This window comes from Melopsittacus undulatus, chromosome 3, assembly GCF_012275295.1.
Source record: "Melopsittacus undulatus isolate bMelUnd1 chromosome 3, bMelUnd1.mat.Z, whole genome shotgun sequence".
Lineage (NCBI taxonomy): Eukaryota > Metazoa > Chordata > Aves > Psittaciformes > Psittaculidae > Melopsittacus > Melopsittacus undulatus.
The window spans coordinates 19251745-19268868 of NC_047529.1; the positions used below are offsets into that span (position 1 = coordinate 19251745).

The following is a 17124-nucleotide window of genomic DNA, read 5'->3' on the forward strand; positions in this document are numbered from 1 at the left end:
TTATTGAAGGCACAGGCGTGCTAGAATTTCAGTATGTTTCCACTTTTCCTTCCTTTATTTATAGTTTTCTTTTTGGAGGGCTCCAGAGAGCCTTAGTTACCTATAACAGCCACCTTCAGAAAGAGTCCGAGTAGCTGAAGACTTCCTTTGTTTAAAATCAGTGAAGGTGGGTGTCATGCAGCCATGCTTATCAGGAGGCTTGCCCTCTGCTTTGGCATGGGGATGTGGTTGGCAGAAAAGCCGGTTATGTCAGTTTTGGAGAAGCAGAGTCCACCTGTGCCAGCAGTGACTGAATGCCTTGTGCAGGCAGTGTTGTTGCATTGGCTAACAGTAGGAGCTGTTCTGCCAAGGATGCAGTTCTGTTAGGATGCTTTTTGTCTTTGCCATGGGGAACAGCATAGTCTGTAGTTGTTGACAGGGCTGACTGGCTTTGATGTGTTTGTTCTGCTTTATTGTTTCATTAATCAAGTTGTCATCTTACTCAAAACCTTGAGCTGAACAGGCCGCTTCCATAAAGCCTGCTATAACCACATTTGTCTGAAAGATGTCCCATCAGTACTTTTTTACGTGACACTGTTGATTTAATATCAATCCTCTGCCCCTGAAAATGGGTCAAAACCTTCAAAAATCACTGTCTGGGATGTTTTTTTTTTGGTTACATTGGAAAGCTCTGATGGCTGGATGGCAGAAAATTGCCACCTAAGGTATATCTTTGGCTCAAATCAGTAACATAATTGCTAAGGCTGGAAGGCATCTTTGAGATGATCTTGTCCAACTCTCCTCTAGGAGAAGTCAGCTACAGCAGGTTGCTCAGGACAGTGTCCAGTTGGGTTTTGAGCATCTCAAGACTATGCAGCCCCTCAGGACAGACTGTTCCATTGTTTGATCACACTCTCAGTGTGTGTGTATTTATGTATGTAGGTTTGTGTGTGTGTATATATATATACTTAAGTGAAGTTTGTTCTGTTTAGCTAATGCTTTCTGTTTCTCATGCGTTTGCTGTGCAGTGCTCAGTCTTCTCCACTCCTTTGTCAATAAGATCATTTTGATCCTTCTCCCAGCCCTTTCAGCCTTTCCTTTCATAAAGATACTCTAGTCTGTTAGTCATCTTTGTGACCCTTTGTTGGTCTCACTTCAGTATGTTTGTCTTTTCCTGGGGATCCCAGAACAGGAAGCAGCACTCCAGGTGGGTCTCACCAGAGCTGAGCAGAGGGAGAGGATTGCCTTCCTTGACCTGCTAGTGGTGGTTGTACTCCTAATGTAGCCCAAGATACTGTTGGCTGCTTTTTCCTGCAAGGGTGCATTGCTGGCTCATGTCCATCAGGTGCTTCTTTGCCAAGCTGCTTTCTAGCCAAACAGTCCAGCGCATGGGGTTGTTCCTCCCCAGGGGCAAGACTTGGCATTTCGCTTTGAACTTCACGAGGTTCCTGTTGGGCCAATTGCTCAGCCTTTTGAGGTCCTTCTGAATAGCAGCACACCTATCTGCTCTGTCAGCCACTCTGTAAGTATTTTTTTAATCATCTGCAGACTTACTGAGGGTGTATCTAGTCCCATCATCCAGGTCATTGATAAAGATATTGAAAAACTCAGCACTGACTCCGGGGGCACAGCTCTGATGACTATGGACTGGGTGTCATTGATCACAACCCTTTGAGCCTGGCATTTTGGACAGTTTTCAATCCATTTCACTTTACCCTTATTTGGCCTGTACTCCATTAGTTTGTATATGATAATGTCATGGGAGACAGCATTGGCTGCTTTCTCATCATCCAGTGAAGTAGTAATTGTGGAAGTCTGTCAGGTTGGTCAGGCATGATTTTCTCTTCATATGTCTTTGCTGATTCTCACCATCACCACCCTGGTACTCCTGGATGGCACTGGCCCAGCTGTCTGTCTCATTGATCAGAGCTTCCAGCACCTTGACTGCTACAAGGGCACTAAATGACTGCTACCAGGGTGCTAAATGTAGTGGTCCCGTGTTTCTAAATATGCTCTGTCAGGTCTTCATCTGTTACAATCTATTTTCTACAGTATCCCAATTGATCCGATTCTGGTTTGGTTTGTGTGTGTTTGGTTGGTTGGTTTTTGTTTCTTTCCCTCTTCCTTTGATTGGAAACATGTGCCAGGTGCTGTCTTGTATTTATATTTGAATTCTTGCCAAAACAAGATTGTCATTTTTTTGTCTTTATCCTAGATCTCCAGTAAGTGACAAAGGAAGTGGTTTGGGGTGGCCCATGCTGCCTGTGAAAAATTGTGAGAATGTTGGCTTCCTCAGGTGAATTTTGATCCTGCTGGCTGTGCAAGCAAAGCACAGTTAATCTCTCAATGTTCATCCTCAAGCTTGAGAAGATTATTTTCTATCCAGCACTTCGTCATTATAGACATTTAAGCTACAGATAATGGATCTGAATTCAGTTTGAAATTGAGAAAGCAGTGTAAAAAGCAAAGGGGAGGTAAGATAGGTGTGTTTGATAATTTGTGTTGCCAAGGTTTTCTGCTGCACCTTCAACCAGTTAAGACATTCTGATTTTTGACTGTTTTGACCAGCTTATATTACTGCAGTCCAAGTTACTGCTGAATGATTTTAGTGTCACATCTGTTCTTGAGTAAAATTTTTAAGCAAGAACTTGAAGCATTCAGGGGTATAATTCAGCAGCATTCAGAACTACTTCAAGCATTCAGAAGTATAAACTGTGGATTGCCATGATTTCAAATTATTCTCATTATAAGGAGTGTGATTCCTTAGAAACACTTTCTGTCACCACTGGGCACTGTTTTCACTTGGGTAAATATTATACTTGACCTTTCAGAGGCTTATTTAATCTGGACTGTTTTGGTACTAGAATTGTTTTTTGCCTGTCACACGGCAGTCCAAATTATCTGGACAGTTAATTCAGTGCTACTTGCTAAAACTTGTAAGTGTTCCTCTTGAGGACCACATAGTAGTGAGATGTGTAGTTTCTTGCCTTTTCTATTACCAATTTGTAAAAAAGTATGGGATGAAACAGTCTTAACATTCCCTGTGACCCCTCCAATTTACAGGTGAGACAACAAAGTTTAGATCTGTTTTGTATGTGTGTCCATGAGAGTGATGGTGATATTGAGTAACACTTGATAAGAGGAAATCCAGAACCTAAACTTCAAACATAAAAAGCTGATATTAATTTACTGCTACTTGTCTTTGGAATGCAAAGACACATAGATGATGACTGGGAGGTTCTTGAGATCCCCCTTTTGCTGTTGGCATGACCAAGTCAACAAGTCAATGTTTTACAGTTAGCAAAGGTGACGTGACCAAAATGAACGTGTTGTGCATTTCAAGTGCAAATATAGAAATGCTCCCCTAAGAAAATAAAAGAACTTTCAAAATAATTAGTTCGTGTTGACATAGCGTGGTTATGGTTACCTACTGATTCTGTGGAAAAAGAACCAAGTATTTGGCATTTTGAGTCATAGTCTCCAATGCTGTAACCATTTACCATGATTGACAATGTAATCTGAGCCATTTTCCATGTTTAAGTTTGTAAAACTGTCCTGTAGTGTGATAGTGAAATATGCTTAAAACCAGAGTTTATAATGAGAGAAATATGTAACATAGCAATTTCTTGCATTTTTATGCATCTGTAGATTTCTAAAATGCTTGGGTTGAGTTGGTTAGAAGATGACGTTTTTGTTTCCAGACTGTAAGTGATGAATGGCTGTTGTCTTTATGATCTGTGGCTGGCAGAGTTTTCTATCTAGGTGATATTTCATGTCAGCAACTCCAAAGACAGTGCAGACGCAAGACAAAACTACTATGCTTGCTGCAGGCAATAATGGGGAAATCATGCTTTGAAGTAAGCTCAGAGAATACATTTGGCAAGAATAAATGTATGCACTACAAAAAGCAAATATATACAGTACAAAAAGCGTGTGTTAGGGAGTTCCAGAGCGTGTATCATGAGCAGATATCTGGTGATGATTTCTGTTCATGATGAAGGAAATTTTTATTTCTTAAAGGAAAAAATCAAAACTAAGCTTTCATGTTTATATTCAACTGGCTCCTTTGTCAATGGATGTATTCAGAAAATAGTTTGCCAAACAAATCGTTCCAGCTTCTCTTGTGTTCATGGCACCATGATGTAGGTCTGGTTTATTTTTTTTTTTACTGAGGGTTCTCTGACTTCATCTGTAGGCAACAGGGGGATAAAGGATATATCACAACACGCATGCAGCAACACTTTTGATCGAAATGGTTCACAGATCAGAATTATACATGGATTTAATGGAGCTGTAAGCTCAGTACCAGGAAATAATACTTTCTCCCATTTGATTCCTTAATTTGTGGATTAATTGTTGGATATTATTATGCACTGATAGAATAAAAAGTAACCTGGGAAAAAGTTTTTATTACCATTCAGGTTTTCTGTCTTTTAACCATGTTGTGCTCTCATCTTTGTATGCTTGTTGTGATGTGCAGAGCACAGGGAGGTTTCAGTGAGCAGTGTTATGCTTGGTAGTGCCTGGCTATCCTAACTGGATTTTAGTGAGGGAAGATAATTTATTGCTGCAGGTCCATGGAAATTTCTGGCATAAAAAGAATTTCTTGATGAACAAACTTTTATTGCCAAACAAGACTTGAGCTGTCAGTAAGCAGCTTTCATGGATTTTGTGCAACAGATGGACAAGTATGTAAATATATTGCCGTGTTCCTCTGGGTAAACTTTCTTATATCAAAATCCAAGTTTTCTTACTTACTCTTTTTTCATTTGAAACCAGATAAATATGAAGGAAGGCGCCTTTTATATGTCTGTGCAATTTAAGTTGTATGATACTGTCAGTTGGATGCCTTTGGGCTATGTTACATTTCTTGGTTCAATTAGGCAAAACTATTCTGTGCACAGCAACCAGTTTTTTGCAGATACAGTAGCAGTTGCAAGTATGAGAATTAAAAAAACGTTGCATGTATGTACCATATGTGCACAGTTTGAACCTTTCTCCTTCCTTGGCCCCAGATATGCATTGAGTAACAGATGATTGCCCTGTGGAGAGTGATTCATGGCTGGGACTTAGGCAGCAGGGGGAAAAAATACCACTGCCAGCAATCCCTTCCACCACACGTCCAAAATCCTACCCACCACCATCAACATATGACCCTCTGTCATATTCCTATATTTACTTTATTTGAACAGGTGACTGTCCAGTTTTCTTCCCCTCTCCAAAATTGCTTGGAGCACTACAATTCCCAAGTGAGTGGTGCTGCAATGGAAGCACTTGTTCTTAGCATTTGTTGCCTTTCTATACATGCATGACTTTCAGGTTGCATTTCCATGTCTGAGTTGTGTTCATTGTGGTTTTTTTTTTCTTCTTCTTTTTAGTGGACTATATTGTGGAATATGACTATGATGCAGTGCATGGTGATGAGTTAACAATCCGAGTTGGGGAAATCATCAAGAATGTGATAAAGCTGGAAGAAGAAGGATGGTTAGAAGGGGAGCTAAATGGCAAAAGGGGCATGTTCCCTGACAATTTTGTGAAGGTGAGTTTCCTGTATTGACTTGTTTTTACTGATTGTACAGCATTCTATTTACTACTGAAACTATGTTGAAATGGCTAGTACACACGTCACTTGTAACAATGATTTTTAACTGGATGACCTTTTAAATTATTACCTTTTCTTAGTAGCTTTTTTCATAGTAAAGGAACCAAAAACATACAGCTATTTTTAAGTTTGCAGTTCACGTTCACTTCAGCATTTCTTTTGGTCTGTACCCTTACACTGTATTTTCTGTCTCCCTCTTGCTGCAGTGCCCTAGCAGTTCTCTGTAGCCATAGTTACCTGCTTTAGTGAGATGAACTGATTAAGAAACCAAAACCACAAAAAACCTCCAAGCCTACCCTTGCAGAAGACAGGAAGTCATGAGAGAGTTAGGAAAGTGGGGTCACAGCCCAGTCATCTCAGCTATAATGAAAAACTACATCCTTGGGCTACAGTTGTGTGTGTACTTCAGCCTGGATTAACCTGCTTTGTTTGAAGGAACAATTCTGCCCTACCCTGGACTCCTAGTTGCTGGCACTGCCTATTTGTGACCAAGCAAAGGGACAGGGCAGGGAATGTACCCAGCTGAAAGGTAACTATGGAATCAGGTTGGCTTTCAGCTTGTTTGTTTTCTTGGCTGGGCTCCCCATTTGTCAGCAGCTAGCATGTGAAACAGGAAGGGTGAAGTAAGTGCTCTGCTGGGTTGTAGCACTCTTGTATCTTTGGGTCAGTCATCATCTTACTGAAGACGAGTCACTTCTCTAGGAGCTCTGTCTCACCAGGTGCCATGTGACAAACTCTATGCCAATTTTCTGCTGTGAGATATTGCTTCTCAAACATTTTATTTAACCTTTTATATTTATTCTGTGTTTGTGTCCTAATTTCAATCAAAATTCTTGTTTGCATTGTTCAAGGTTTTTTTCTGTTTTCTCTGCAGATATTCTAAATGTGATATCTAGTATGCACTTATTTATTAGTTACTTACAATGAAGAAGCCTGCAAAGCAGCTAGGTGTGCTATTCTACTCTGAAATCTGCTGAGCTGCAGATATTTTCTCATCTAAACTATGCAAGTGTTATGGAGATGTTAGGTTTTGCTTCTTTATGCTTTCAACCTCTTTGGAAGTTTCCAAGGATTCCTTAGTGTAGCTTCCATAAAATCAAAGAGAATTTAGATATTTCAATTTCTTTTAAGGTGAAACTATTTCTTTGCAAATTATTTGATGGATCTGATCTTTTTGTATTGTTAAACCTAAGGGAAATTCCAGTGCTATAAACACTTCTTTAGACCGTATACATTAAATTTGACAATTTTTCTGTTCACCTGCCTGAAAAAGCAAATTAGTAATTTTTTATTTAATGCAGAGAAGTTTAAGTATCTACCTTTTAAAACTGACTGGGATAATCTAGTTGTTCTCAGGGTCTGTTCAAGGAGAATTTTTATGAATGCTTTTTATTTATGAATGCCTTTCACTTGTCTAATTTTTTTTGTTGTTCATATTTTAGTCCAAAATCCATTTTGGGTTTGAGTCCTGTAAAACAGTAATTTCACCTTCAGTGGTGTTTCAATGATTACTGTGTTGATTATATATTTAATTAGCACTCAAGTGCCATATGGGAAGAAAGCATCCAACATGGCTCTTCCCTGGTTCTTGTGTCATTAAGATTGTCTGCTTGGTACTGAACAACTGAGAAGGGTCAGCTGTGGCTTGCTTCCATGTTAAGCACTAAACTTGTTGGGTGTTTTCTTGCCCTCTTGCAGCTGTGGCTTTTAAATTATTTCCATTCTGAAAAGTCTTTATGCATCTCAGCTCCAGGTATTTTTAACTACACAGCTGTTCAGTGCATGTATGGCATGCTTGGATATCCTGAATTACAGAGGGCAGTTAAATTTTCTAGGTGGCATAGGGATTTGGAAAAGTGGGAAGGAAATTGTGTAGAATAAAATTATCTCTTTTGTTTCATGACAGCAGGGGATAACTTGCTTTCTTGGTGTAGAGTTGAGTGCAGTTTTAGGAACTTTTAGGATGGTGTGCATAGACTGGAAGACTGTCATGCAGTGATGATAGGATGAGAAAGCATTAATTGTTATGGAAGTTAAAGTTGTGGTTTTCTTCACGGCCAGTTTGATTATAGTTTCTTCTTAAAAGTTAATTTACAGGTAGTGATAGTTTGAGAGAACATTTCTGGGTAAGTGGGGTTTTTCTGCCTTCCCCCTCAGATGAGCTCACTTTGTGGTGCTCTAGGTTGTTGAATGGCTGGGATCTATGAAACACCACTATGACCAGACCAATGCTAATACCAGGCCTCAACAACTGAACTCAAATGCTACAGCTTGGCCAGGTGCAGTGTTAACATCTGCAGGTTGTGGGTGAACTTCAGGAAGAATGTGAAAATAAACTGAACAAGGTTGTACTTTGGCCTTGTGAAGGAGGAATGTTCCTTGAGAACTGGATTTACTCATTTACTGCCTTACCCAGTAGCTCAGCATCACCAGGTGGTGGTGGCCACCACCACTGAGCTTTCTGTGAAAAGGGGTGTCTTGCCAGTCAAAGAAGGAACAGCTTCTGCAAGGGCTTGCAGGGTTAAGAGTAGAGAAGTGTAGCAAGTTCATTGGGAGGGGTAATGACAGGAAGGATGTGGAAGAAGGACACATATTGCTAATTTCTCATGACGCACAGGACAGGGAAAGCAGACTAATCTGAAAGGTGCAGTGAGGTGGAAAGATCTGGAACAGCACTAGGCTGTGAGGACTGGGGGAAACTTGAGTGCATGGGGTAGATATCTTGGGTCAGGTCAGTAGAAATGTGGCTGGAAAGAGCAAATTGCTCTGGACAGAACTGAAAGTTGTGCCGAGGTTTACACATTTGGATGCAGATCTCTGAGAATGCACTTGAATATTTATTCCTTACTAAAAGAATCTTCTTATTCTCTTGTTATGAGTGTAATTTCATGCATTAAATGGAGATCTGGCCTGAATTCATAATATGGATAAATTTGGGCTTTTTGTGGTATATATATGTTGGTTTGTTAAGAATTGAACTGAGGTCAGAGTATAATCTCTCCTTGCAGAATTTGGATGGTAAATTATAATCTGTGCTGATTTGAAAGAGATTAACATTTGAAGCAGAAAGCACATGTGTTATTCTCTAGATCTGCCTGGTTTCTTCATGTACAAAATATTTAAAAGCATAACAAATATATGATAGATTAAATAAGGTGAAGATGGACATGTTTTCTTTTTCAAGTGACAGATGTTTTTAGAGACGATAAATGAATTTTTTAAAAGAAGGCTTTGATTTTCATCAGACAGCTGCAGGAGAATTGGGGGGTTTGAATGGGGGGAGAGGTGCTAAGTCCATCTAGTTTGGTTTTCACTCATTTTGTTAGTTTTTCTTCATCCTGTCTGAGGGCACGAAAAGTGCTTGTTGCCTTTGTGGTAAGATGCAGACTGTCCTTGGCTGTCAGGCAGCTGTTTCTTGCCTATTTGAAGGTCAACAGGAGGATTATCACTTTGTGCTTCCTGGGTGTGTTGAGTGCCCCAGATTCAGACTCTACCTCCGTTTCCTCTTTCTGGTCTGCTAATACATAGGATTTACTGACATTTTGTACTACTTTTTATACTTTGACTTTTGCATGCTTTGACAAATGTGTCTTTTCTGTTTGAACAAGTGCTGTCAACTTAATTTGGAATTGTTAGTCATGCAGAAAATACCTTTTGATTATGTCTGTCTCTTTCTCAAGTCTTCCAAATATTGCAAAATAGTTGCATGTAGTGGTATAGGGTTTATGTTTTGTGTAGTAATAAGAATTGGCTCTTTGCTGTTAAAAGTGCAGTAAAGGAAGCTGACACTGTTTTCAAATGAGTTAATTTGTTGCACAGGCAAGTAGGGCAGCTAAGCACTCTTATGACTTTGAAATACTAAAATGCAGAAGTGAATGTATGGAAGTTTCCTGTGGATGCTGCTGTGATGCTTGGCACCTTATAACATCTGCTGGTAAGTTTTTGGTTGGGGTCTTTTTGCCTTCTACCCAAACTTTTTGCCCATTGCATTGACAGTGAGATCCTGAAGAAGGATCAGAGCTTGGCAGTACCTGGGCCCAAGTGCCAACTGGGACCCAGGATTTTCTGCAAGCCCATCACTTCTTGGCTTAACCAGCATCCTGAGATTGTCTGTCCCAAAAGGTGCAGTTCTTGGTGCCGACTTCCAATTGCACTGTTTTGCATTAGAACAAAGAGAACAGGTGGACTCAATTCAGGGGAACCCCATAAAGCCTCCAAAACATCCTCAGATACTGGAGGGACAATGTCTTGGATGGAGAACAGGTATATTGCAAAGGTTGGGAGAGAAGTTGGGGTGGGATGTCCAAAGCAGTTCTGAAACCAGAGCTCAGGGGTGGAGGTGAAGCTTGTGGTGACTGTGTAGTTGAAAACAAGTAACAAAAAAATGAAGTACAGGCAGTTGCACTGCCTACTTGTGAAGGTGAATTCCTTGAATTCACTTTTCAGCAATAGGCCTTTTAAAGATTTTCTGCCTTTAACAGTGTTGGATTTGGGGTGCATAAATATCCACTTCTATTAACCAAACCTGATTTGAAATTTCCTCTTTGCACTATGTGCATATGTGCTTTTAGTGGGGTTGAAATATTTGAGTTAGTGTTCTTGTTCCTGACACTATTATCACCATTTTTTTCCTTCTTCCTGTATGGGCAATTTAAAGTCAACAACTTGATAAATTCCTGAAAAGAATTAACAGTGGAAACCTAGCAAACTTGTATTGTTTTGAGAGTGGCTTTTCCTTCCTAAAATTCATCACAGCATGGAATGTGCACGCACACATTCATCTCCATTATATGCTAGAGTAGCACAATAACGCTGTTAGGTTGAATGTGTGAGGTTTTTGGAGATGTGAAGGTGTGTGGGCTAAGGAAGGTGTTTTGGGTTGTATTTCTTTTTTTTGTTTTTTTGTTTCTGTTTTCTGGATTGTCGATGCATTTGAGTAGCTCTGTTCACTTTCCAGCCAATTACTGTATTAATCAGCTGGAAGTGATGATTTGGTGCTCATGCTTCTGTTCATTTCTGAAGTTTGTGTCCAGACATAGCTGAGAATGTTATCACTGAAGTTCCTTGTTTAATTTTATTCATTGCTGTGTTAGTTTTGTAACTAGCCAAACTGTGAGTAATACAGCTTTTCATGGTAGTAAAACCAGTTCTATCATGAGCTCAAGGCAGTAACTTGAGGGAGGAGCAGGGGGTAGATTAATTAGTAGCTTTCATCAGTTAAGGTAGAAAAGTTTGCTGGTGGGCTTTGGAGGCACTCTAGTGAGCAAACTGGATGCTTCAACAAGCATGTTTGGGATATGCATCTCTTCAGCTGCCTGCTCAGCTGAGGATGTGTCTGTTCTAGAGCTGGTTCAGAGAAAACTTTTTGCATGTGCAGGTGTGTGCAGCTGCTCCCACTTAGCTCAGCACCAAGCTTTGGTCCTCCTCAGGTTAGCATGTGAACTTTGCTCGCTGTGACATTTCTCTTCCTCCTTCAGAATAAAAATGCTCTGCAATACTGGGTGTGTTTGAGCAAATATGTCCCTGGAAGTGGTAAGCTTGCTTTATTTTTCTGTATGTTCTTAGCAGCAAATATCATAAGCAGACTTTGTGTTTCAGGGTAATGAACGTGAATAGCAATGCAAATGTGAAAGTTGTAGCTGCAGTATAAGTTTTAGATTTATTTAATATATTGTGTGAATCCTTGGCCTTAGAGTTGGTTGTGTAATAAAATTACTTGGGTTCGGTTTAGCTTATCTAGCCTTCTGTAGTGTATAGAGACCCTTAAGACCTGCAGACCACTATGGTGCTTGCATGAAATGCGTTTAAAAAGGGTGATTTTATTTTAAGGGATACTTCCTGGTCTTTGTGTTTGTCTGTGTGAACAAAACAAAACCCAATCACCTTTTCCTTCCCTTAAAAGCCTCCCTACCCCAGGACTAGGTATTAGCACTGCTGACCTACCTTCTTAAGGCTGTGTCTTTGCTGCCTCCTTCCTACATTCTTGCTGGTGGGATGCTGTTAAGCACTGAGCACGCTGTGAGCTGGAGAGAGTAGTTTTGGCTGAGAACCGCTTCTAGTGTAGCGCCTTCTGTAATTCCTTTTCAAAAATAGAAAATTGACCTCACCCAGAACTTTAAACAGGAATAATGGTGTTGGGACAGACTGTGGGTGGGACAGTGTCCCTCTCTTCTGGGTTGTTCTGAATGTTACTATAGCATATAATTGTGCCTAAGCTTTTAAATAACTTATATAGAATAAGCCATCCACATCTAGTTTGAAGTAAATGGGATGTCTAACATGGAATAAAACACACATCTGTGTCCAGAACTTGGGGATATGTTCCTCTACTAGATGTCCTGTCTGAATTTTTTGCATACAGGTAAAGTTTGGAGAAAATTAGATATGTATTTATTTATCAATTACTGTCAGTCAAATGATAGTTTATACAGCTTTTTCCATTGCTTTATTGTTGTTTTGAGGAAAGTTTAATTACAGTGGCTTGCATAGAGTGGTGTGATTGAGGAGCTTGAAGGTGTCATTGGCTTCTCAGGGAGAGGTAGGCAGCCCTGCTGGTAAGAAGGTAACACTCGCTCCAGAGCTGGCAGTTCTTGTTTTTCAGAAACAAAGATAACATGCAAAATTGAAAGCCATATTAAGCAATTTTGGTTTCAGTGCTGAGTATATGAGAGAAATGATGGGTGTAAGGTGGCTCTTTTTTCTGGCAAGGAATGAAGCTGAGTGTTCAGGGTGGTGTTTTAAGACCTGTCGTTGACAGGACGGTGCAAATAATTGTTCTTTCTGGCTTTTGGAGAAAATAGTGCCACTACAGAGTGTGTTATCAGGGGGTGCCATCTGGGTTTGCCTCTGCTAATCCCATGCATTGGTACATGCCTGGGATTAGCAAGAATGGTGATAATGATTCCTGTGCTTGTGGGGCAAGAGACAGATCTCTACTCCCTAGCGATTTTGTCCTGAATAGACAAGGAAACAGCTTTCTTCCAACTGGAATGTCAGGATAAATAGCTTGGATGAGCCTCCCTTATTATGGGGGAAACCATTGTGTCTAAAATTAATGCTAAAATAACCCCAGAAATCTAGCTGAGCATGTTGTCAGATATGCTCAAGGCACTGATATGTGGTGTAAAGTGATATATAAGAGTTTTTGGTGGGATAAATGGCCCATCATGGATGACTCTCCTGTGACTTTTGCAATTGAATTGCTGAGTTGACTGCTTGGATCAGTTGGGCCCTGACCCTGTGAGTTCCATAAACTGACTGTATCTGGCATGAAGAGAGGAAAAACAAAGTCTTGAGGTTGGTTTGAGTTTGCAGATGGCCTGAGACTTTACTCTGTACAGCTGCTATTACTGACACAGCTCGTGGACACCTGTGTGCCAGGTTGTCTTTTTGTGTCATCTCTATGATGGGATGGTATAGCACTGGGATTTTATTGCCTTACTGTGTTGGTTTCCAGCGTGTGAATTATTGCATATTCCAAAGCAGTGTAGGTATGGTGATTAGGAATATATAACATGAGAAAGTTATGTAGTTATGTGAATTCTTTATCTTGAACGGAGTATTAGATCTGAAATGTCACAGATTCTTGCCTTAAGTTAACTATTTCAGTGAAAATGTGGCCTTTGCCTTGTTCCAGACGAGTGCATGTTTTAAAAAATCACCTGTCAAGAAGGTTTCAGTTTGCATTTGAAAACTGCTGTTTCACTCTTAAAATGTAGCACTGTGAAGTCTTCCATGGTTGAATGTGAACATAGAATGAAGAAAACCCTGGTGGTGCTTTTAATATTTAGAATTTTAAAATATATTTGGAAATAGGGAATCTATAAATACTGTGCTTCTAAGAGCATGTGAGAAACAGAAATAGCTCCTTTATTTTGCCTCAGTGGCAGTACTGGTATGGAAGGGAACTTGAAGTAGTGTTCTGAAGGATGGAGGATAAAATGTAATTAATGACTTACGTGAATCCTACTTAATATGCTAATAACTCTCTGATTTTACTTATTGAAGTTCCTTGATTGTACATGTGCCTTTTGCTTTTCTAAATAGTGTATCAGTTTGGGATGTTACTCTGTTGTAGTTGCACAGTCCTGGATACCAGTAGTGCTGCTTGGTTAGGGTGTAAGGGTTTGTTGCACAAGCTAGTTGGGTAGAAGCAACAGGTATGTACAAGTTTAACCACATGGAACATCTGCTCTTTTGCCCTTCCTTGTTTAGTTTTTACGTTTGATTTGTGTTTAGTTTTCAACTTCCTCTCTGAGCATGGGAGAAAGGTAAACATTCCCTAGCTAGAAGCTTGCAAACAGGGTGTGTTCCATCAGATGGCATTTGCAACCATCATTGGGTAAACTACACAAAGCATTGCAAGTGTCTCAGTCAGTGACAATTAACTGAGCACGTGCAGAAAGCTTTTAAGTTTGGACCTTCACTGTATACAGAAGTCTAAGATACAACCATAAATATGTATTCTGTAATTAGCAGATAATTGAGGAATAATACCAAAAAGTTTGGTTATTCAGGTACCGTAAGATGTAATGTTTGTTACATCCTGGAGGCTCTGGGCATGCATCCCAGTGCTGTATTTTTAGTACTTAGACATATGTCTAATAAATCAGCATGTGTGTACACCCAGCACAGTTAATATTAAATCTGGTCTTTTGCCTTTTTTTTTTTTATGAGGCTGAATGAAGTAATCTGCTTGTGAACTTGAAAGTTATTGTGTAAGGCTAGCTCGACTGTCCTGTAATCCCAGAATGTTTGTACCATTTGAGAATTCTGTTTTCTTCTTGTTTGGATGGGTCATTGTTTTGGAAGGCGGAAGTTAGCTCCCCTCTACTGTCGTCTTTTCAGTATTAAATTTATTTTTGAATGTATGTTTTCCTGGGCTCTATCTGATATGAGCTGATCTCGAAGTTAGATGTGGTAAATGTTTTCAAGGCTTAACAACCTTTTGAATATTTCTCTTCTGAAAAATATTATTTGGGTGAATGTGTGTGAGTTCATTTGTATTTGGTGTAATAAGTTTTCAGACTATTAGAAACTGATGATGATGGGCAGTTGCCCTGTCACCTATCTGCTTACAAAACAGGAGCAGAAAGGAAGGTGCATTTTCAGTTTAAAATGTTAATTAACATATGAATCTTTGATGCAACTTCAACTTTAAAACACATTTGATCTCCACTGAGATGTTAAGATTTCTATTTTTAGCCCTTATTCAACGAATCTCTTAAGCATTTAATTCTGTATTTTGGGCAAGAGTTATGGTGGGACACAGATGTGGTAATGTTTTAACTTGCTTTAAGCTTTGTGAAGAAGTGGCCTCAAGTGCTGGAGGTTTTAGAGGGAATAGAAAGAGATGGATGCCCTGGAAAAGGGAAGCAGGAAAGAAGAAAGCTGAGTGCAGCATCCTGCAGGGAGACAAGATGATGGTGAGAAGAAGCAAGGGATGTTCTGAATTAAACATGAAAGTGGACCCATAGTGGTTAATGGATAATACACTTCTCTGGACCAGCAATAGACACTTAACTGGGAGAAGAAGAAATGTGTCTTCCTACCTTCCGTTATAGGGGAAGTATGGTGAAACACCACATGCTGGGGAAGCTGGATCTATGTCTTGTCCTCTGCCATGTGAGATTTTTGGTTTCATTGATCGAAAGCACTATTTTTGTGGCCAGTCGTTGGCAGGACATTAACTGCTGGTCTATAAAACAATTAGAAGAAATCTAATTAAATTTTCATAGGTATAAGCAATTAGAATAGAAAAGAAATGCAATTAACATTTTAAGATGGTTTTTAGCTGGCTGCGAATGTGGCAGCACCATCAAATACTTAGGCATTATTTTTAGAAGTATTTTAAGAGACTTTTTTTCTTAATGAAATGTTTGGGAAACACTGATATAAATATCTGTCCTTCCTTTATTTACTGAGGATGCTTTGCTCCACTGTTGGTAGGCCTGGTGATCTTACTGCTGTGCTTTTCTGCTTTTTCTGGGGTTAGGTCCTTGTTGAAAGTAGGTGGAAAGAGTCTTTTTAACATTTGCAAAAGCTGTTAAGGATGCTAAAACACTAGGTGTTTCTAGGTCTCTTGTATTTTGCCAAATGTTAACAGACTGCAGATCAGAATCTTTGACACTTATTTGGCACAAGCTTTAGAGGTACCCATTTCTCCACAATAAAAAAAAAATATTTTTTTGTTTACATATGTATGTAGAATAAAATATATGCATGTATAATAACATATACACACACACATATAACCTGTAACAAGATCTGAAATTCTAAGCCTGCTTCTACATTCGCCTGTGTTCTTTATTTAGGAAAGTCCAGTTTTTTGCCTGTTCTTCACCTTCAAATAATACATTTCTTCAATGGATCAGGGTTTAGTCTGTAAGTCTGAAATTACTCTTTTTTTTATGTTTCCCAGAGCTCCTATTTATTCCACATATTTCTGCATTATGAGAAAGAAGTGATACCTTGCCTGACTAATGGTGCCTTTCTTCTTAATAGGGAGGTATTATGATTGGTCACCACATCACTTCTTTTGCTGGACTTTGCAGCATCAGGTTTGTGGTTGGACTTGATGATCTCAAAGGTCTTCTCCAACCTAAATGATTCTATATTTAGCATAGATCATAATATATATAAAAATAGTGGTAACTTGTTAAACTTGTGCTGAATTTGTTTAACAAGAAACCAGTGATGTGGTGTGGGTGTGATTTAATGGAAAGAAATGCTGGAGTCCTGTCTGCAAAGTGGAGAAGTGTGAGCCTGGCTTGAGTCAGTTCTTCTGCAGCTAGTTATATTTTATTCTTGGGGGGAAAAGTTAGAAATTATGATTTGAATCTGCAGCAGGCATGAATATTAATAATTCAATGTTTTGAGAATATTTGTTAAACCAATTATAAAATTCTGCTGTGCAGAGAGTTCACAGATGTCTTCTGGCATTGCTTGATGGTGGTGAAGTTTATCCATGAGGACTCTGCATCCTTGCTTTATGTACTCTTATATTTGAAACAGGCAAAAATTTAAATATAAATGGGTAGCTCTATGTAAAACTCTTATAAGAAACATTTAGGGGAATTCCCAAAGCCATGCTCAACTAATGAAATCCATCCAACCTGATGAAATCCATCCACAGGTCCTGAAGGAGCTGGTGAATAAAGTTGCTAAGCTACTGTCCATCATATTTGAAAAATCATGGCAGTCAGGTGAAGTTCTCAATGACTGGAAAAAGGGAAATATAACCCCCATTTTCAAGAAGGGGGAAATGGATGATCCAGGGAATTACAGACCAGTCAGTCTCACCTCTGTGCCTGGCAAATCTTGGAGCAGATTCTCCTGGAAGGCATGCTAAGGCACATGAAAAACAAGGTGCTTGGTGACAGCCAGCATGGCTTCACTAAGGAGAAATCCTGCCTGACCAATTTGGTGGCCTTCTATGATGGGGCTACGGAACTGATGGACAGGGGTAGAGCAGTTGGTGTCATCTACCTGGACTTGTGCAAAGCATTTGACACTGTCCCACATGACATCCTTGTCTCTAAATT

General features: G+C 39.5%; 1 protein-coding gene across 2 annotated transcripts in view; it reads left to right on the forward strand.

Annotated features, from left to right (window-relative positions):
* CD2AP (CD2 associated protein) overlaps positions 1 to 17124 on the forward strand; it is an 86468-nt gene that overhangs the window by 19656 nt on the left and 49688 nt on the right. The window contains exon 2 of one of the 2 annotated variants that reach the window (XM_031046661.2): positions 5358 to 5518. In XM_031046661.2, coding sequence (XP_030902521.2) covers positions 5358 to 5518 — 161 coding nt within the window. Of the gene's footprint in view, positions 1 to 5357; positions 5519 to 10999; positions 11114 to 17124 lie in introns of those variants that run through there. The other variant, XM_034061038.1, reaches the window with a different exon arrangement.